Source organism: Artibeus jamaicensis, unplaced genomic scaffold (genome assembly GCF_021234435.1).
Source record: "Artibeus jamaicensis isolate MK-2021 breed Jamaican fruit bat unplaced genomic scaffold, CSHL_Jam_final contig_240, whole genome shotgun sequence".
In the NCBI taxonomy this organism is placed as follows: Eukaryota; Metazoa; Chordata; class Mammalia; order Chiroptera; family Phyllostomidae; genus Artibeus; species Artibeus jamaicensis.
The window spans coordinates 10,277,591-10,299,441 of record NW_026521506.1 but is presented as its reverse complement, the minus strand read 5'-3'; the positions used below and the strand labels follow the sequence as shown (position 1 = coordinate 10,299,441).

The window sequence follows — 21,851 nt, the reverse complement described above, 5'->3', positions numbered from 1 at the left end:
TGTAAACACCCAGCAAGGGGAGGGGGCAGAGGGCAAGCGACCAGATGGTAGGAGAAGGGGGGAACCGGAGGCCAGGCATAGCTGCAGGAAGTGGGCCTTGATGTGGAAACATCCTGTCCAGCGGGGGCTAGACCAGTGGCCATCAGCAATCACTCCCTCCACCGCAGAGACAAGCTCAGCACAAGGTGGGGCTGCCTGGGCGCCAGGCCAAGAACCTGGTTCCTAACGTCTCCAAAAAACATGATCAATGGGTCTCTATTATAGGTTATTCTCCCACTTAACACTGCTGGCAGGGAAATCAGGACCAAGTTACCCACCCACCCCCATGGAGAAAAGCAGCAGTAGAATTGTCTGAGAGAATGTGACTCTCACGGGAAAGTCCTGTTCATCACTAGCAGTGAAGAGCATCAGTGAGAACACCTAATTGTGTCCAAGGCCTCCTGCAGCACCTCGAGAACCGTACAGCTGACATGCCATTCTGTTCCATCTTGCAGTGCTTTATAATTAGAATCTCAGAACTGGTGGGGCCTTTTGCAAGTGATCACCAAAGTCATCAGCCTTACTTCACACATGGGGACACTGCAATTCAGAAAGGGGCTTGGCCATACTCATGACACCTTAGTTAAACCCTCTGCCCTAGAGCACTTTCCACTGCCTAACCTGTTGCTTTAGGTCCAGCTGCCAACCTTCACGCATAGGGCTGGCCCTATCTTGCACAATCGCTGAACCTTGGTAGTTATCCTTGCTTAGGGTTATGGGGAGGCCGATAGGGGGAGAGAGCCCTAGAGTTACAATGCAGAAGACCTGGAGTCTGGCCTGAGTGTCTCCATGAACTTGTGTGTGGTCTTGAGTGAGCTGCTACCCCTTTCTGAGTCTTGTTTTTTTTTTTTAATTATAGCTTTATTGGATACAATTCAATAGCATATAGTTCACCCAATTAAAGTACACGATTCCGTGCCTTTTAGTGTACTCACAGTTGTATATTCATCACCACAATCAATTTTAGAATATTTTCATCAACCCATAAAGCAACTCCATGCCCACTAGCACTCACTCCCCGTTCCCCTGCAACCTCTGGGCCTCAGTTTCAAAGAGACATTTGCTGTAGAAGTGTGTTTGTTTTGTTTTGTTTTTTTCGGGGAGGTGGGGCAGAAATGCAAAAATATTGTTCAGGCAAGTGGGCTAACCCAGGTTACTGAAAACTTAGATACGAAGAGACCCTACCACAGAAAAGAATAGGGTGGACCCGGCAGAAAGCCCTTGAGGTGCTCAGGGCTGACTTTCCATAAATATTTGAATAAACATGTGAACCAACACCCCAAGATAAGAACTCAGACTTACATATGTGTAAGCTGAGAGCAAGTGTATATTTATGGGGCAGGGACCATGCCATGACCACTCCAGGTCTGGAGCCAGGAACTCTCTGGAACAGTAGGCCCTCAGGTGCAGGAATAGCATCAGCCTCCTTCATACCAGAGCTGGAAGCCTCTTGCTCCACAATACCCCTCCTCCACAGACAGCCACAGGGGCTCAACTTGTCACAATTTTGGTACAGACTTGGCCCAGAAAGTTAGGGTTTGCTTATCATATGGAGCTTTGGTTGAGGTTGAGGCCCCAAGGGGATGGGACCCCAGCTTGGGAAGCTTTTGTTGAAGGGGCATCATAGAGGCTCTGAGCCTTCAGAGTTGGGTGTTGTGAGCAAAACCTTGAATTCGGGATGTGAGCAGATGCTTACCAGCAAGGGGCCATGGGAAAAGCATGAAGTTTGAGATCAAGTTCACACAGCCCTGGGCTTGAGTTCTGCCGCCATTCTTGACAAACAGTGCGACTTTGATCATGTTACCTAATTTTTTCTGAACCTCACTTCTGTTTCTGAAATGGAACTATTAAGGCAGGATTATTACCAAAGGAGATTTCATTGAAAACAAAGTTGAAAGAGCAAAATATTTGGAAATAAACTCGGGTTCAAACCCCAGCTCTGCCACTGACCAACTACTTTGTTGTAAGAACTGAAGGAGAAAGCCCACGTGGTACAGTGCCTGGCGTAACACCAGTCCCACAGCCCCAGTAAATGTAAGTCCCTACTGCCTTCCCTGTGCTCCGCCCTGTCACCCTGTAATTTCTACTGTTTGGCCCCCTTCCCCAGAAGCAGAGGGAACAACTTGAAGCGATATCACAGGGTGCAGAAGAAACTCCTGTTCACATTTAGAAAAGTACTCACACCCCTCTCTCCCTCCCCTAACAGGCCCAAGACTGAAGCCACAGTGACCACACCTGCCATCCCTGGCCCAGCTCTAGCTCAGATGCGTGCCAATCCCGAAAGCACTTGCCCTGAGCTGGCACTGATCTCACGCGCTTCCACCCACTCCTCCTCATCTAGATATGCTTTCCAAACTCGTGCCACCAACTTTGAGTTGGGCTGGTAACCAAACCGTGGCCTTTGGTTTGCATTGAAGATGTTGAGATGGGCTGGCAGGAGCGAAGGCGCACATCCAGATGTTGTCTCTGAGGCTTCCTTGGCACCCTGCATACTATAACTTGCAGGGGTGGAGAAACAGGCTTGTGTGAAGCAGGCATTCCCCTTAGGGCTGATAAGGCCCTAGCACTGAGGCACTGGATTTTATTTGCCCTGGGGTGTGTGTTGGAGGGATTAGGGAGAGGGAAAGTGGGATTCTGTTCTTTTGACAGAAGGCCTGGCTGGGCATGGGTCTTGGCTAAAGGCACGGGAGAAAAAGATCCATTTCTTTTTAGTTGACCCACCCAGAACCATTCTAGGAAGCTTCTTTCACTATATTATTACTTGAACTTCATGGAACAGTATTGCCACAGGGAGACCAAGGCGATGGGGTTTACCTGCTAACTAGGCCCCCTGCCAGGCATGTGGTCTTCTAGAGCCATCATCATGGATTTCTAACCTGTCCTCAGGAGGACTGGCAACTCGGCAGAGATCCAGGGCCTCGAGCTCCTACTGTGCTCCTTTACCTTAGGAAGTCCTGGCAGACCTGCTCACCTCACAGGCATGCAGCCCCGCTGGTAGGAGCCCCACCTTGCAAGGGCATCTAGGAGGGATTTACAAGTGGAAGTGGCCACACCAAATCAGCTTTGGCTATGGAACGTGACAGCTTCCTGTTCCATCACCCAGAAAATGCCACTGGTCTTGACCCACATATAATACTCTGTTCTCCATTGTTGCCTCTGCCCATTGGTGCTAGGGACAAAATTGTGCACATTTATGAAGTCACATTGATTTCAGGATCACTTGCTCCTCCAAATTAGCCTGTATTTTTGGCCACTTTCCCCCCACTCTTGCTTCAACCTGCCCTTCCACTCGAAGTCACCCAGGGCTGGTCCTCAGTCCAGATGGACGTTGACCTCAGCAGTTATTGTCCAGTTTCTCAACCAATCTTCTAAGGCCAGGCTCACTCCATCATTAATGCGATAGGCAGATAAGGTGATAAACTGACCTCTACTCGCCGGGTAACAGGAGAGGTCCCTGCTTCTCCAGCCTGAGCAGGCTGGCAGAGGAGCTGCTGGGGCGTCCTCTAGTGTAGACAGCTGTCTGCTCAGCCTTGCTGTGAAGGATCCTCCCCACTGTCCCTAAAGCCCCTCCCCTCCCTGTACTTTCTGACCTGTGTAGGGCAGGGGCGGGGCGGGGCGGGGAGGGCCAGCAGGCCCTGAAGGCCCTGAAGGGGAAACTGCTGAAACCCCTGGGACAGGAAGTGGCAGAGAGGGGCTGTTTCCTCTGGCAGAGCAGGGGTGCGGTGAAAGCTGGCCTTACCTCCTGCCTATAGGCTGTAGGCCCTGGGAGGCTGGGGAGAGCTGAAAGCCCTTCTTTTCCTGCCTCCACCCCTACAAAAAATGGAGGCTCTTGGCCTATCAGATTGGAAGGGTACTCCCTCAGAGGAGGCCATATTCATTTTGCAGGGAAAGGAATTCTGAGAGAAGGGCAGACAGGTCAGCAGAAAGGAAGGGTGGGGCAGGGCAGGTGAGTATGGAGCCAGGGGGCCCACAGTGGCAGCGGAAAACCACAGTTGGGCAGGGGAACCTTCTGTATGCTCTTGTGAGAGAAAATGATCAGGACTGTGCCTGCTCGAAACTGTGAGTTGGAAATGCAACATATTGCTGACTCCCTAAATGATAGGGCTCTCTAAATGATAGGGCTAGCAAGGACTTTAGACCATCCAGTCCAATCCCCTAATTGTGCAGCTGAGGCAACAAGAGACCCAAAAACAGAAGTGACTTGCTCAAGGTCACACCATGGCTAGGGCCAGTGCTTGCCTTCTGATGAGAAGCTGCCAAGTTCGTATTTGGTGTTCCACACCTCCCTCTAGGCACTTCTGAGTGCTCTGTGACATTCTTCTCAGAAATGAACTTGGAAGATTAATCTGTTCACACTGAAGGGGAGTGAAACCTTTAGTCCAGGAGTCAGCAAACTTTTCCTGCAAAGGACCAGATAGTAAACATTTTAGGCTTTGCAGCCCATAATGAGCTCTATCACAACAAATCAACGTATAATGCAAAAGCAGCCACAGACGATGGGTAAATAAATGAGCATAGCTGTGTTCCAATAAAACTTTATTTGCGGACACTGGAATTTGAACTTCGTATAATTCCCATGCGGCATGAAGTATTATTCTTCTTTTGATTCTCTCCCCAATGTTAAAAACTGTGAAAATCACTCTTAGCTAATGGGCCACACAAAAAGACAGTACCCGGGGTTTGGCACGTGGACCATAGTTTTTGACCCCTGCTTTTGTCTAAGAAATCAAGCTAAGGTGTTAGGAGGAGAAGGAGTGGGAGAGAATATACCAGGAGGGGGAGGAAGCAAGTAAGGCATTTTCTTCAGCTGTTGAACACCACGTGGGGGTTGGAGACACAGAAATTGGGGAAGGACTTATCAGGCCTAGGGGACAGTGTGAACAAAGGCACAGGGGCGGGGAAGTCACTGTGAAAGTTCAGTGTGTTCAGCACATGTGTGGCCTCATTGTTATTTGCCAGCCCTGGGTCACAGGCTGCTCTTCGTTCTCACCAGAGGAAATGGTTGGTTTGGTTGAGGATGCCAAGAGACAATGAGGAGGAGAGGAAGGAAGTCATAGGAACTAGCTGTGTGACCTTGACCAAGTCACTTCTCCCTCAAGAACTTGGTGTCTGCAGCCGAATGATAGGAGGGATGGATGCGATGATCTTTCAGGTCCCTTTTGACTTTGATATCCTGGGACTCTGAGTGAAGGAGAGGCTTTCAGCAGTGTGGGTGAGGGATAAGGAGACCCCCTGGGAGTTCATGGTGACAGATCCGAGTATGCCCTTCCTGTCTGTCCATGTCACCCTTCCCCCTGAAATAGGCCATCTTTCCATCTCATCCTTTTGGACCCTCCCCTGGATGTGGCCAGGTGTGGAGGGGAAATTTCGATGGGCCCCAGAGCCCAGCAGTGAACCCAGAAGGGCCCCTCATGCCTGGGGGAGTCCCAGGTCTGAGCAAGGAGCCTCCGCCTCAGTTTCTAGGATATGAACCGGCAAGGGCCTTGACAAAGAACACCATCCCTTCAGAAAAAGTTATCTGACAAAGTTCTGTCGGTGCAGGGTCACAGATGACCCCAGTTTCTAAAAGACCCCACTAATGGATTTAACTAGTCCCTGGTCAGTGTTTCTGGGGTTCTCTTCCTCCTTCCCCACCCGGGCTCCCAAGGAAGCAAGCCAGCCTTCCAGGGGAAGGGGGTGGTGTGCATTCCATTCAGAGTCACCTTTCATTCAGCACATGCAACTTTCTCCTACAGTATGGTGTTCATATTGCCTGCCTCACCAGGCCAGGCCTGCTCCTTTGGCCACTGAAGGCCTGTTGAGGCCCCTCTTGCTGGTGCGTGTGGGTGTGGGTGTTTATAAAACAACTCTCTGGGTCTGTTTCTTCCACCATTAATCCTGGGCATTTTGAGATAATCTCAACTTCAAAACATCCAAGCGGAACTCATCTTCTTGCCCTATTTTCTGGCTCAATCACTTCATATCTCTTAACATTCTTACAGCAAAAACAGCTTATACAGCTGGCCTGTGTTCAACTACTGTGTTACCCCATACTCTGTCATCTTTCTCCTTCTGAGGGACTCTGGGATGGGATTCACCTCCTGGATCCCAGATGCCCCACCTGATCACCTTCTGTCTCCTCCACTCATACATCAGACCAAAAACCACTCTTCCTGAAGAACTGCTTGCCTCGTGCCCCTCCCTTGCTCAGGTATCCACAGTAACTCCCAGTTGCTTTCCATATTTTCAAATTCTGCTGCCCGGTGGATCTCAGGCCTATGCATTTATTCAACTCATTTCCCTGACTCCCATAGTCAACCCTTCCTCCCCGTAGTCAAGCTGGTTTCCTCTCTCTGCCATAATTTTTATGGTTGTTGGTTATGTCTTCCCTCTGTTTTCATTTCATCCCACTGTCTCCACTTCTCTTTCCTCCTGTTCATCTAGGTAAAGATATGCTGACTACTTAATGAGTGGCCATGGTCAAAAAGACACAAATCAGACTTGGGAATGGAAAAATATGTTTGGGACATAACAGAGTTTTTACCTACATTAACTCACTGGCCTTTCATGACCATCCCTTGAGCTACGGCAGGTGTCCCCATTTCACAGAGGAGGAAGGGGACCTGTCCAAACTGCAAGGCAAAGCTGGATCTTTTTGTCAGAATTCCTAAGCCTTTACTTTCTGCTGGGACTTGTGGGGTCTCCCCTAGGATCTAGCTGGCAGCCTACCATACTGGGGTTCAGTAGCTGCCCCAGACTTGGTTTTGCCTCCTTTCCTGCAGTGTTTTCTCCTCATCATTAGCTCGTCCTGCACTTCAGAGAAAAGTCTAGTGCTCCTCTGCCCCCTCTCTATCTCCGGAGCCCTGGAGAAGAGGATGTGGTGGCCACAGGTACCTCCAGGAGGTGCTCTTCGGGCTTGCTCAGCCAAGGCCCCTGAGAGGGCAGCTGGGGAAATAGGTTCTTTTTGTCAGTCACTCTCCACCACCCCTCCTCTCCTGTTGGGCTTCTGTTGTACTCTTCTTGCCACATAACCACAACCCAAAGGGCTGGGGTGGGGTGAAGGTGGTAAAGACGGGACAGGGAGCATTCCTCCAACCATAGCAGCCTGCCCCTCCCTGTGAGGCTCCCCAACCCAGGTGAGGAGCCAGCCCCTTCCAAGTCAATAAATAAGTAGAAATCTCCAGCCCCATCCTGTCTATGTTCTGGAACCAATGTGGGTACTTCTAGGGGACTTCATTGCTCCCCAAACCCCCTTGCTCTCTGGACATCACCTGAAACTTAATATCTGGATGAGTGCTTTTTAATTGTCAAAGTGCTTTCCCACCCTCACCTTCATTCACCCGAGACTTCCTAATGAGCATCTGCTAAGCCTGAGTTACCCTTAGTCCTCACCCACTTTAAGGATGACGGATACCACAGCCCAGGAGATGGCTGACTTTTCCAGGGTGAAACATTTTGTTGGAGTGCAGCCAGGAAAGGGCTTCCCTCTCTTCTTTCAACCTGGGCAGACTATATCACACAGTGTGGCTGGGCTGGTGAGTCTCCTGGAGAAAGATGAGAGGACATCTCTCTGTTTGTGGTGTGCTATCTCCACTGGGACAGCTGAGGGCCTGGGAAGGTAGGGACAAAACTGGAGCTGAGAAAGGGATGGGAGCAGCCGGAAAAGAGCTGTGGGCCAGCCTCACCACCAGAGGTGTGACAAGCTCTACACGGGAATCAGGCAGCAGCTGAGGATCAAGGAAGGAGACTGGGTTTCTTGTAAATAAGCACAGAGAAACCCCAACCAACAGAGCTTGCAAAACATTTGTTTTTTCCCTCCCTTTTCCTGATTTCATGTCATTTGGAGGAGGTGGTGGAAAGAAAGGAATAGAGGAAAAGGAGCTGACAAAATAGCTGTGAGTGAGACACCTTCGCTGGGCATTTGCTCAAGGAGGAGAGTGCAAGGTTGCGTGGAAATCCTACAGATGGGTTACCTCTGCTCCATCCATGGCTGGAGATTGGATCCCCAACTCTGGCCCTCTGTCTCTTAAATACATGTTAATGGTCACGTGGTGCAGCATGCAGATTTGTTGCTGGATGACTATTAGCTGGAGGAAGGGCTGTTTTTCACTGGAGGGTACAGCTGTTCCTGGGGTAGTTTCCATTTTGTTTGTGGTTATGGGGGAGGAGTGTTGAGGGAGTGGGAAATGGCATGAAGGAAATTGTCACTTCCTTTCCAGAGAATTCCAGAAAGGTTTCATGGGGGACTGGGTATTTTAGGAGTAAGAGCTGGCTCAGAGAAGACAAGGAACTGGAGAACTCTGCTTTGTGGCCCAGCTGACCATCTGGCCCCCATGTTTCCTGGCATGCGTAAAAATGCCACGGGTGTTACTAGCAATTCGGTGAGAGCCATTGGCTCGGCTGAACGGGTGTAGATTTAAACTCACACCACAGAGCTGTGGACGTGGCTTTCGCGTAGGGGCTGTTTCCTGTAGAGGAGGCCCAGATGGGTGGGTGCTGAACACTGCTTGACGTGTTCCAGTGACAGCCCCAGATAGGGTCTTTACGTCTGCACCGCCACCCAGCTGTGGTGACGCAGGAACAGCCCAAACCACTTCTATTTTGCTATTTTGGTTTTGAAATGCAGTCAGAACCACAGAGAGCTGGAGGTGTGCATTTGCAGGCCTGAGACTTAGGCGCCCTCACTTGCTTGCTCCCTCCTGTGGCACATGCATGCGCACATACAGTGTCCAGGGGTCACATGCTCTCACAGAGGCTTTGCTTTCAGCCCAAGTAGGATAGGCCCTGGGAGCCAGGGATCCTTCAGTGGCCTCCAAGGGAGTGAAGGCAGCAGACTTTGACTGGTACAGGGATGGGGCAAGGGAAGGGAGGCTGGAATTCACCACCAGTTACTAAGGGTTCCCAGGCACCTCAGTTCCTTGAGTCAAATATACCCCCTAGACCTCTACTCACTGGCAAGACAGTGTCCAGGGCTCTAGGCCATCGAACCTGTGTCCCAGTGCATCTCTGAGGACACTGCGGAGGGTAGCCCCTGGTGTGGGCCTCTGGCCTCCAGCAGGGCGGGCCATCTGTGGTGGTGGCTTCTTTGGTTTCAGGTTCCTTGGAGAGGGAGGTTATTTTGAGGGACTTGGGGAGGTTGTTCACTCCTTTGCCGGGGAGAGTGGGTTAGCATGCAAATGAGCCTCTTCTCCACCTCTCACTTTCAAATCCTCAAACATCTGATGGGGGAGGGACGCAACTTTCTGGGCTGGAAGTTTCCATGGTATGGTTGGGGGAGAGTTATCTTAGCCTCAGCCAATAGGATAGGACAAATGGGACATCTACTTGCTCCTCGTACCCCTTCACCTCAGCTTCAGGCTCAAATTCGGGCAGAATGAGACACCAGGATGAGCTGTGGCTGCTGGGTACGGGACGGCCTCCCAATACTCCGTGCTGGACCAGTGAGATCTGCACCAACCAAGTCCTTAATTTAGAGACTTAGATATATAGACACTTAAGAATGCAGTTAGATTAGTCTCTTTCTTTTATTTCAAACCTCTCCTCCTTGTGTTGATAGCCAACTCTTCCATTCAATGTAGTACCTGCTTCCTCCCTCTCCCACCACCTCCCTAGCACAGCGGACCTTGAGGGGTTTGCCTCAAAGACCTATGGGCCACATACATATTCTGCAGGCATTCTCTCCCTGGGGAGCGTAGATCTTTGAATTTCTGAGGGGGGCAGTGACGGTGGCAGCCCCACTCCCATCTTCACTGCAGCTTCTTTGAGCTGGCAGGAGTTGGGGGAAAACTTATGATTGAGCTTGCTGGCCTGATGGCCAGACCAGGGCAGCTCTTTGACCCACAGGGGCTTTCACACACACGTTCCCACCCTTGTGGCACATTGGCACGCCCTGCACACATATATATCTACAATGTGTTTGTACACACCCAGCAAATTCCCATTGTGACATTGCACAAATATACAGATGTTACACACATAGAGTGCACACATTCCTCTCATTCTCGTATAAGGCAGAGTACAAGACACCCACCCCACACCCACTGTACATATGAATATACTTAGTGTCTGGAAAACACCTCACTTGTACTGAATGACTAGTACCATTCATTCACTCATTCATTCACTCATTCATTCATTCATACGTTCATTCCACAAACACAAACTGAGTATCTGCTACATGCCAGGCATAGTGCAAAGTGCTAAAATTTCATCAATGACCAACACAGCCATTCCTGTCCTCAAGGAAGCCACTGTCTAATGGAGAAGGTAAGGAAGGTGAAAAGTTCCACAGGCTGAGATCATGGGCAGTGAACTCACAATCATGAAATACTTATCTGTGAAGGGATGAGCCAAAGAGATGAGCAAACCTGAAGGGAAGGCACATGGCAGGAAGGCCCAAGGGCCTTGGGTGGGGGAGGTAGCAGACACAGGAGTTTCAGAAGTTTCATGTTTAGACAAAGTGGGATTTAGGTGAAAGTGATAGCCTTTTGTTTGATTAGTTCGAGAATACTTCCTGGGGGTAGACAGCCTGCCTGTGGGCCTGTGGGAGGGCTGGAGCTGTGGAATGTGGGCCTTGGGCACTTTGGCTGGGGGAGACAGACCTTCCAAGAATAAATGGCCTTAGGAGGAATCTCAGGCCACAGGAGACCAGGTCACTTGCAGGGTAAGGTGGGGGTGGGGTGTGGTGGAGCTCAAGCGAGGATCACGGTTTTGCCAGTGCTTCCTCTCTGTCCCAGCAGGTATCAGTCTCCCATTCACCCAAAGGGAAACTCAAACCTCAGAGGATGAGTTGAGTGACTTCTCAAAGTTTTTTTGGGGGGGTGGGTGGAAAAGTGTGGGGATGAGAATGGGGGTGGGGAGAGGGTGGAGCCAGCCCTGTGGGCTAACGGAAAGGAAGTAGGAGAGGCCTGGGTGTCTCCTGTGGGGGAGAGCGGTCATCAGAGAGGTCACCCATGGTCCCCCTCCCTTTCCTCCCCTTTGCCCCTCTCTGAAGTTCCTCATTTCTTTCCAGCCAGGAGAAGGTTTTGCCATGCTTGGCACTGCCAAAGGAGTGTCAAGGGGGTAGGGGTCAATTGTGTTGCTCCCCCTATGGTGCTTGGCCCTAGGTCTTCAGATGCTGATGGCTGAAGCAGGCTGTCTGTAGACCCAGCACACACACAATATATATAACTAAAAACAGAACACTAAGACGTGGCACGTGGAAGTGGAGAAGCCCAACTGTTCAGGACCGGAGGAGCAGAGTAGATCGGCTGTAGGGACGAGGGAGCAGGAGTTAGGGTTTGGGGAGGCAGGCATGGGTGGGACCACAGACATCGTACAAGCATAGCAAGCACAGGAAACAATTGGAGGCCCGGGTGCCATGTGAATGCCTGAGGTACAGACTATGAACATGAGAGGCAATCAGGGAGAGGAGAGACATGTGGGTTAGAGCAGACAGATTTCCTGGAAAAGGAGGGCCCCTGAGCCAGCCCTGGAGGATGGGCAAGGTTCCTTGGGCCCCTCCCCCAGCTGGGGCTCTCCTCATGAGTTCCCAGGGTGACAGTTCAGTCTTGAAACTGAAAGCAAAGCTGAACCAACAACACAAACCCACAACCGGCAGGGAGGCCATCCTCTCCAGCCAGCAGCAGTGGTGGCAGGGTGGTGATGAGTGCACACAGCTTGTGACCCACCTGGCCCTATCGCCAGGCTCTTTGAAAGGTGTGGCCGCGTCTGTGAGCTCCATCCCCACAAGCAGAGTCGGGCTAACAACACAAGCCTCACAGCAAGACATTTCTTCCTCTGTAACTCTGCCCTTCAGAGCTAAGTGGCTCCCACTCCCAAGGTAGACGGAGCCAAGCAGAGTCTAAAAGAGCACCCTTTACACCAATGTGTCCCCCACCCACACCCCTCACATAAGATTCTTCCTCAAGCCAAGGGAATTTTAGGGCTTTTTTGTGCTATTGCCCCATCCATGAGGCCCTGATTTTCCCTGTGGCCACACCCTGAAGACTAATGTTCTGGGTGGAGAGAGACCAAAGTCCCTCTATCTGTCACCTTCTCCAGAGGAGCGGGTGAGGGGAGGGTGGGGAGCCACATATCTTCAGGGCCAGCTCAGGTGCAAATGCTGGTGACTTAGACTGGCACTGAGGCTTGGCCCCTTCGCACTGGAGATGACTCAGTTAACATCCTTTTCCCCTCTTTCTTTACCTGGCTCCTTTCTTCTCCTTCCCCGTTCTCTCATTGCTCTCCCCTTTTAGCCATCCCTCTTCTGGCAGTCTGCCCTGTTGTGGCAGGGTCCCTTTGGTTCACCAGCTGTCCTGGGAACAGAGCTCAAAGAAGGTAATTTACTCACTGCCCCCACCTCTCCCTTCTCTCTAGGTCATTCCTGCGGTTGGCCCAGCTCAGCATGCAGCCTTGAACCTGGCTTAGACCACCACCTACTCCAGCTCTCTACATCCCCTGTTCTCCTGTGGCTTGGGGCGTAGGCTCTATCTCCGAGGTCCCTGAACAGCATCTCTTCATCAAGAAAATTCCACAGCTCCAGAGGGCCCTGTGAATCCTGCTGTCACCTCTGAGAGGACAGCATGGCTATTACCCTCCAGCCCAGTGACCTGATCTTTGAGTTCGCAAGCAACGGGATGGATGATATACACCAGGTACAGCCCCACAGAACGGAGCCCAGTCAGCCAGCGCAGACGATCAGATAGACACAGACAGGCAGGCAGACAGCCAGTAAGCCAGCCGGCTGGCTGGCTAGCCAGTCAGTCAGCAAATATTGATCAAGCACCTACTAGGTTCAAGGCACTGGGCTTGCTTGCCAACCAGACTGTGTGCCAACTAGTCACTCATGCAGCCAGTCAGTAATCATTGGACAGTCATTTAGTGAGCCAGTCGCCCACGTGCAATTACAGGGCACGTGCAGTCACTAAGTCAGCCAAGCAGCTGCTAAATAGACCAGCTGAGCTGTTGGCCAGGCAGCAGTGTGGGCTGAATACACAGTTGTGCACTGACCTTCCTATGCATTTTCAGCGACTTCCCTTTACCCCCTAGTGTCACCGTGAGAAAGTTGCTGGGCCAACCATGTAGCAAGAGTGAGCACTGCCAGTTGGAACCACAGGGCAGAGTCCAACCCCTGGCATCTTCAGACTCATGTCCCTAAGCATGGTTGATGAACCCCTCCAAAACCACCTTGATCTGAAATTCAGGGTAAACTGGAAATGTAGTCTTCTAGTGGGAGGAAGTTGGAAAATAGGACAGACTTCTGGCCCTCGGGTCCCCACCACTCCATACCTTGCCCTGCACTGGGGCTAAGAGAGAACGTTTTTCATGCACTATCTTAGGATAGTGTCCTGGTACGGGCATCATCACCCTCCACTCCCTCCATTCCACAAAATGAAGAAGAGGCAGCCAGGTACAGTAGAAGGAATGGGAGATTTAAGAGTCAACAGTCCTGGGGTCTGATCCCAGTTTGGCCACAGTGTCACCTAGGCAAGTTCTGCCCCCTACCCCATCTGGCTACCATCTCCCCATCTTCACCAAGAGGAAATCCAGGTGGATTATCTGTAAGGGTACCTCAGTCTAATTTTGATGCTATCTTAAATCTTTGTGAAGATGGAAAACTTTGTCCAATCCATAGCGGACTACGAAAGGCTGCCCCCTAGTGGGCTTTGAGCACATGTGCTTTCTGTGCAGCCAGGTCTTAACTTAAAGTTCTTCAGTTTTATTGAACACCTCTGGGGTGCCTAACTTTATGGAAAGCATTATGGGAGGAGAAAGAAAAATCTAAATTTACCTGGGTTCTAAATGCTACTAGTCATTTTTTACTTGTTTTTAGTCTGCTCAGCAATTGTTTCTGTTCTTCATAGAGGCTGTTCATAGAAGCTCCCAACCCCATGCCTTCCAAACCTACACGTGCCCCTTTACCCTCAGCAGACAGCCTCTCCTCCAATCCACAGAGAAGCCCAAAGCCAAGGACGCCCTCAGTTTCTCTCCCTCCTCCCTTTTATTGGTAACATCACTGTTCATATTTTCTTCCCGCTGGCCTGGGAAAATGAAGTATCCCTGTTCCTTCCAAGGGTAACTCCTGCCCCTGTACCTAATCTCTTCTCTTCTGCCCCCTTGAAGACCTCAAACCATGAATCACCTCTTCTCTTTCTCTTGTATCTTTCAGACCTCCCAGACAACCATAAAAGAAAACCTTCCCTCTCTTCCGCCCACCTCCTTCAAACTACCACCTTCTTAGTGCCTTTCTTCTCTCCAGCCTAGGCTCCACCCTCTGTTTACTTTCTCACCTCCTTTCTCTCATTCTTTTTAGGAAACAGTTTTTACTGCAAAAAATTGTATCATGAATACAAAAGAGTGCATAAATCACACATATATGTATATAGATATCTATTTAAAGAATAACTATAAAATGAACACCCATGGTCCTGGCCAGTTGTGGGTTTGATCCTCTTTCCAGTCCCAGTGCATATGAGAGGCAACCAATCAATGCTTCTCTCTCACATCGATGTTTCTCTCTCTCTCTCTCTCCCCCTCCTCTCTTTAAAAGCAATGAAAAAAATGTCCTTGGGTGAGGATTAAAAAAAAAAAAGACCACCCATGAGCTCACCACCCAGCTTAAGAAATAAAATGTTACCAGTCCCCTAGAAGGCCCCAAAACCCAAAACAATGAGAACCTACTCTGTGCCAGGCCCCGTTCTAATTGCTTTACTCATGTTGATCCAATTAAACAACCCTATGGGATCAGTAATATGATCACCCCAATTTTATAAATGAAGAAACCAATGTATAAAAAGGCTAGGTAACTTGCCCAGGGCACACTGCCAGTAAGTACTAGAGCTTGGTTGCAAACCCAGGCACTCTGGTTCTATATCAGCACAGTCCAGTAGAGCATCCTGAGATGCTAGAAGTGTTCTATATTCATCTTACCCAGTATGGGGCCACTAGTCTCATGCGGCTGTGGAGCACTTGCACTATGGCTAGCACAAATGAAGAACTGATTTTTAATCTGAAAACAACATACATTTATATTTAAATAGTCACCTGTGGCTAGTGACTACCATATTGGACAAACAGCTCTTAACTTGATGGCCTTAATCACTACACCCAACAGGCTGCCTCAGTCCGTCGCGTCTGCAGTCCATTTCAATGCACCTCGGGACTCTGGCACTCCTCCGAAACTGGTCTAGCCAGGGTGACTGCCCACTGGCCAAACCCAAAGGCATTTTATTAATATTTACTGTTCTGGATCCTTTAGGAACATTAGGCAAAACTGAGCATTCTCATTCTTTTTTTCATGAAGAAAGAACTAACAGTCCCATGAAAGAAAATTTGAAAAACACAGAAAACTAGAAAGAGAGTGGAAAAGTCTCCCAAAGTCCCAAAACTTAAATAAAGTCATTATGAACATTCTGGTGTATTTCCTTCTATACACAATATTTATTTTTAAATTTTATTTATTTATCTTTAGAGAGGGTGGAAGGGAGGGAGAAACAGAGGAAGAGAAACACTGATGTGAGAATGTGCTCTGACAGGGGACCGAACCTGCAACCTAGGCAATTGCTCTGACCAGGAACCAAACTGGTGACCTTTTGGTTTATGGGACAACACCCAGCTAGCTAACTGAGTGATACCAGTCAGAGCTATACATAATTTTAAAACAAAAACAGTTGTGATCACTCTCCTTTTTTATGTAGCTTTGCTTGGTTTTAGAGCAACCATGTCCTCCAGGGGTCAATTCTCATCCTGATCATTTTTTTCACTCCAAGGGATTTAGCAACCACCTTGTTGAGCTCTTGGACACATATTTTTTACTTCCTGAGAGGCATATTCATCTTAACTATCTTTACGGTACCTCAAACTCACCATATCCAGACACTGTTCCCTGTACCTTTCTCCAAAAACTTTTTCTCCTCCTCCTCCTCCTCCTCTTGAGGGTTCCCCCTTAACATGGGCAGTGTCCCCATGTACCCACTGAATCAAACTGGAAATTGGAACACTCTTCCCCCTCCAGGCAAGTGACTGCGTGCTTATGTTTCTACCTCTATAATGCTTCTGTTCTCTCATCTTCATTGCCAAAGGCTGAGCGCTAGGATGGCCATAATCTGAGCCTGTAACCCTGGGTACCTAACCCTTACTGGAGCCTGAGTCCCTCACCTGACTATAGACCGAGCCCTTCACCTTTATTATTGACTAGTCCTTTCCCCCGGCCTCAGGATGATCCTAGCCCTTTCCATAGACTGAGCACCGACCCCGGCCATGGATTGACCTGTAAGTACCACCAATTAAAACTGTCTTCCCTTGGTTGAATGCAGGTGGTACAAAGATAACCCATCTCTATAAATTAAAAATTCACTCAAAGAATCACCTAATGAGGTTGGAACCAGAGCAATGTCATCTTATACAAAGGACAGCTTCCGAGGGTTCTAACAATGAGGAATTGCAAGAAGTGCCAGATTCTAGTAGGAAGGGCTTTCTGGAAGAAGCAAGTGGGTCTTCAATCAGATCCCTCTCTTCACAGCTGGAAGACCCCTCAGTATTCCCCGCTGTGATCGTGGAGCAGGTACCCTACCCTGAATTACTGCATCTGTATTCAGGCCTGGAGCTGGACGACGTTCACAATGGCATCATAACGGACAGGACCTTGTGCATGACAGAGGATCAGGTCCTGGAGGGTAGTTTTATGCTGGCAGGTCTGTGCCCTTCCTGGGCAGGGAAGGTGTGGAGGAGAAAGGGGTCTATCTTCTGGGAACAGCAGCCCACACACAATGGCTTATAGTGACACATGCAGCGAAGGCAAGATCCCCAACAGTTGGAACTTAGATGCGGCGGGCGGGACAAACAAGAGGTAGCATCGCTTCATACTACCCATCTAAATGGGTAGTATGGGAAGCCATCTAAATGGATTCATGATGTTTTGAGATGGAGGGGGACAATGAGGAGCGAAGATAACTCGGGTGGGTGTATGGAGAAGGTGGGAGGTCCACTGGCCCCTTCCCGGCTGTCCTTTGGCTCCTTAGCACTATTTTCTGGGCTGGCCCTGGTCATGGCTGTACCGCCTATGCTGTGCCTACTCTAAGAGAACTTTTTTCCTCCCCTCTACCATGGAACTGGAACCAGATGAAAATGAAGCAACCTCACAAACCATGTCAACCACTGAAGTCTTGCTCAATGTTGAGTCTCCCAACAACATCCTGGATGAGAAGCAGATCTGTAAGTGTGAAACCCAGTGCCTTAACTCAAGGCACCACAAAATACCATTTAAAAACATCACATCCATGCATTGCATTCCCGGGCACTTGCGCGCGCAGGCATCTCTACCCGTACTCACCGACATACACGTAAACATGCTTTTGAGCTGTGACTGAAATGGGAAGGGGCTAGAGGGCCCCTTTCCCACAAACAAGGAAAAGGTGGCCAGGGTGACTTTTTATTTCAAATTTAAAAAATTGATTTTAGAAAGGGGGAGGAAGGGAGAAGAAGAGAGATAGAGATAGATCAGCTTGCCCCACTTGTTGATACATTCATTGCTTGGTTCTCGTATGTTACCCTGACTAGGATCGAGCTCAAAACCTTGGAGTATTGGGACAATGCTTGAACCAACTGAGCTCCCTGGCCAGGGCTTCAATTTTTAAACTGTGGTGAAGTACACATAAAATTGACCACCTTAACCACTTTCAGTGTGCAGCTCAGTGGTACTAAGTTCATTTGTATTGTGTGCAGCCATCGCCACCATTCCCCTCCAGAATGCTTTTCATCTTGCAAAACTGAAACTTTCTACTCATTAAGTTCCTATTTCCCCCTCCCTTCAGCTCCCGGCAACCCCGTTCCACTTTGTGTCTATGGATTTGACTACTGCATATAAGTGGAATAATACAGTGTTTGTCTTTTGGAGACTGCTTTATTTCACTGAGCATAATGCCGTCAAGGTCCATCCGTGTTGTAGCATGTGTCAGAATCTACTTCCTGTTTAAGGTTGAATACTACTGGCCAGGGTGACTTTTGGGGCCTCTCTCCCAGGGCCTAGAAAGTCCTACTGGACTCCCAACAGGACTATGCAGGGTGTGGCTTGTTTTAAAATATACCAGGTTTGGCACCTCCTCATCCCTTTCTTGTTCTTGGAGGTTGGCCCTCCCTTCCCAGAAGGCCCTCAAGGCAGGTTTCTCATCTAGAACCCCCTCAGACATTTGTTCTGACTCCACAGGAGAATTCCTGGCCCTAACTGTCCCTCCCAAAGGGGGTGCTGGGATACTGTGCAGGAATGAAAGTCCTGAAGCTGTAAGTTAAGAGTCCTAGCATTTCTGATCTCAACTCCAGCACTAATATTTATTCAAGATTCAACAGATATTTACTGGTGTCTCCATGTGCCAAGCACCAACTTGCCGTGTGACCACGGGCACCATTACCTGCCATCCCTAGGTTTCTGTTTCCTCATCAGGAAAGCGGAGGAATTGGGCTAAAATTTTTCTAAGGCCCCTTCCAGTTGTAACAATGAGTGAATAACTAAATCAAGGCGGCCTTTTACCTTGAGTGTCACCTGGAACTTCCCCATTACCAGCAGTGGGCTCGAAATGTGGCAGCAGTGATTGGGGCCAGCTCATGCCCACAGCTCTGCAGATGTTTCCTCTTCCCATGGTGCAAGACACATGAGGCATTTTCAGGTGTATGCTGTGTTTGGGGCTGTGGGGGAACAGCACTTCTGCCCTCCCTGGGAGCCTCCCATTCTCTGGAGCACTGGAAGACCACACTTCTACCCTGCACTGGGCCCCAGCCACCTCAGGCCTTTTTCTTGTAGTCAGCACCTCCGAGATTCTTCCAGATGCAGACACTGCTCCAGCTACCAGTCTGCCCAGCTGCCTGTTTCCTGCCTCTGAGCCCAATGCCCTGAACAGGGCTGATGACACTGGTGACCAGGAGGGGCATTCTCTGGAGGACAAAATCCCCAGAGAGGAAAGTGCCAAGAAGACTGGAAAATCAAAGAAGAGAAGTAAGAGAGAGAGAAAGTGTGTGTGTATGTGTGTCTTCCGGGGGGTGGGCGGTAGGAGAGGGGCAGTAAGGGAGGCCATAGAGATGAGTGGGTGGAGACTCACAGACACATTGAGAGGACAGCTCTCTGGTATGGCAAAGATGGAGGAAAAGGTCTCCCTTTTGTAAAACCTGGTCTCGTCAGTTGACTTGCCCACAGCCTGGCATTTCCCAGGTCACTGCTATCTACCCAGCATAGATGGAAACTCTTCCAGAACTGCTGATGATATCGCAATGGGTTGAATCCTAGGCTGGGTATTCAGATGCCGGGCTTTGGCCCCCTGGCCAGTCCCTGGCCCCCTGGGGGCCTCTGCTCTGTGCTATGTGTGTTCATCTTCCTTCTGGGAACCCATGGAGCTGAGGCCATATATGGGAAAGGACTTTGGGCCTTCCCAAGCCCCACTGTTACTAATTTACTTGGGTGATGTCTGGTTGATACTGCCTTGTCAGCATGGCAGGCAGAACCCCACTGACCCACACAACAGTCACACCTTTTCATTTCGAAAATTAGGTTAGGCAGATTCCGACCTATGGGTGACTCACGTGCAAGCACCACATTGCCCCATGTGGTAGTGGTGTTCGGAGGGATCTTTGGGGCCTGAAAATGAGGGCAGACCACTGGGCAGGTGTACCTGAGGGCTGTGGCCAAGGAGAATGATCCTAGGCTCTTGCTTGTCTGCTTTGTTGCACCCAACTTGATAAACTTCAGGCCCTCCCTCTTGGGAGCCTGGCCTGCAGTGCCTGCCATGGTCTCAGCCTCATCCTTCTCTCGCCTTTTCCTCACAGTCCGGAAGACAAAGGGCAACCGCAGTACCTCACCTGTCACTGACCCCAGTGTCCCCATACGGAAGAAATCTAAGGATGGGAAAGGTATGGCTGGGAGTCAGTTGAGGCGGGAAGGGAGCCAGGGTACCTGCACTGCCCCTCACCACCTGCCCCTCTTCAGGCAACACCATCTATCTGTGGGAGTTCCTCCTGGCACTTCTGCAAGACAGAAACACCTGCCCCAAGTACATCAAGTGGACCCAGCGAGAGAAAGGCATCTTCAAGCTGGTGGACTCCAAAGCTGTGTCCAAGCTGTGGGGGAAGCAGAAAAACAAGCCTGACATGAACTATGAGACTATGGGAAGGGCGCTGAGGTAGGAGCTTCTGGGGGTCCCTGGCCCGGGCGAGTCACCAAGCTCTTTGTTATGTGCAACGAGGCCTTCCTGCTGTAGGGCCCGCTAATGTTCCCCTCTGCTTGGCCCTAAGCCCACTCCCCAGGCCCTCTCTGGAAGGAACAATTCCCTCCCTCTTGCAGCTCTGTCCTAGGTTTTTCTCTTTTGACGCAAGAAGAGCATTTTGGGGCCTTCCATCCCCAAGAAGGTCTTTGTTCACATTCTTCAAGCCAGAGACCTAGAGAGATGGGCAGGAGTGACCCACAGATGGTGTCTCAGGCTGTAGGACTGCTGAAGCTCCCACTCTCCATACATCTTCTCTCATCCGTTACTTACCTTCCAGCCCAAAGCAAGGTGGGCGTTGGCATTTTAAACACCTTCTCACGGACCCTTTGAGTCATCTGGGGGAGGTCTCAGATGTTTCATAAAAGCCTTCCAACTCTTAACAGTTGGTCTTAACCAGTGCCCTTGCCCCTGAGCTCCCAGCGGGTGTCTGGCCAGCCTCCACCTCATGCTTGCCCTGCACCGGAGGGCAGTATGTCCCCGACTAACTCCTCACCCCTTTCCCCACAGATATTACTACCAAAGGGGCATCCTTGCCAAAGTGGAAGGGCAGAGGCTGGTATACCAGTTTAAAGAGATGCCCAAGGACCTGGTGGTGATCGAAGATGAGGATGAGAAAAGTGAAGTGGCGGAGGCATCCCCTAAGGCCTCTACCTCCTCCACCAGCACTGCCCGGCGAGCCAGCTCCAGGGTCTCATCCAGAGCCACTCCCCAGAGCAAGGGCAGCCCTCCCTGGGAAAAGCCGAAGGTTCAGCAGGTCGGTCTACAGCCATCAGCAAGTCTGGAATTGGGACTGTCTTTAGATGAGGAGATCCCCACTACCTCCACTGTGCTTGTCTCTCCACCAGAGGGCCAGGCCAAACTCACCAAAGCTGCAAGGTAAGGGCACCAGGGTCATTATGAGTCTTCCCATAGTACTTAGGTTTGGGGGGCAGTTTTCAGCTTCTTGCAAAGCTCTGTTGTGTGTCCAGTCTCATGAGATCCTCACGAATCCCTGGGAAGCCAGTAGCACACCTGGTCAAAAGGGTAAAAGCAACTTGCCTGTGGTCACACACCAAAGTGATGGCAATACCAGCACTTGACCTGGAGGACTTCCATTGCTAGCTGGGGCTGTTCCTTTTACCTTAGAGGGCTCCCCAAGCAGCTACCAAGGCCCTCCACATCTGAACCTCCTCCTCTAAGCTTCCCCAACTCTAAAAAAGAGGTAACAGCCATGGGCCAGGTGCTGAGTAGGTTGGAGTGTTGTCTCTGTATGCCAAAAGGTTGTAGGTTCAGTCCTCAGTCAGGGCACATACCTAGGTTGTGGGATCAATCCCCAGTGGGGCACATATGGAAGGCAACCAATATATGTTTTTCTCTTACATTGATGTTTCTTTCTCTCTCTCTACTCCTTTCTCTCTAAAATCAATAGAAAAACATATCCTCAGGTGAGGATTAAAAAAAAAAAGAGGCAACAGAGTATATTACAGGGACACCCACCTTGCTTTCCTCAGGCCCTCCAGGCCCTCCCAGAAAGCTCTTGATACTTCTTTTTTGTTGTTTTAATATTTTATTTATTTATTTTTAGAGAGAGGGGAAGGCAGGGAAAAAGAAAGAGAGAGAAACATC

The 21,851-nt window shown here is 50.0% G+C and overlaps 1 protein-coding gene across 3 annotated transcripts in view; it reads left to right on the top strand.

Annotated features, from left to right (window-relative positions):
* ELF4 (E74 like ETS transcription factor 4) overlaps positions 1-21,851 on the top strand; it is a 40,833-nt gene that overhangs the window by 15,752 nt on the left and 3,230 nt on the right. For all 3 annotated transcript variants that reach the window (XM_037147096.2, XM_037147097.2, XM_053662360.1), the window contains exons 2-8: positions 12,376-12,653; positions 16,520-16,691; positions 17,119-17,211; positions 18,794-18,985; positions 19,810-19,893; positions 19,970-20,162; positions 20,754-21,122. In XM_037147096.2, coding sequence (XP_037002991.2) covers positions 12,582-12,653; positions 16,520-16,691; positions 17,119-17,211; positions 18,794-18,985; positions 19,810-19,893; positions 19,970-20,162; positions 20,754-21,122 — 1,175 coding nt within the window. In that variant the 5' untranslated portion in view covers positions 12,376-12,581. The remainder of the gene's footprint in view (positions 1-12,375; positions 12,654-16,519; positions 16,692-17,118; positions 17,212-18,793; positions 18,986-19,809; positions 19,894-19,969; positions 20,163-20,753; positions 21,123-21,851) is intronic.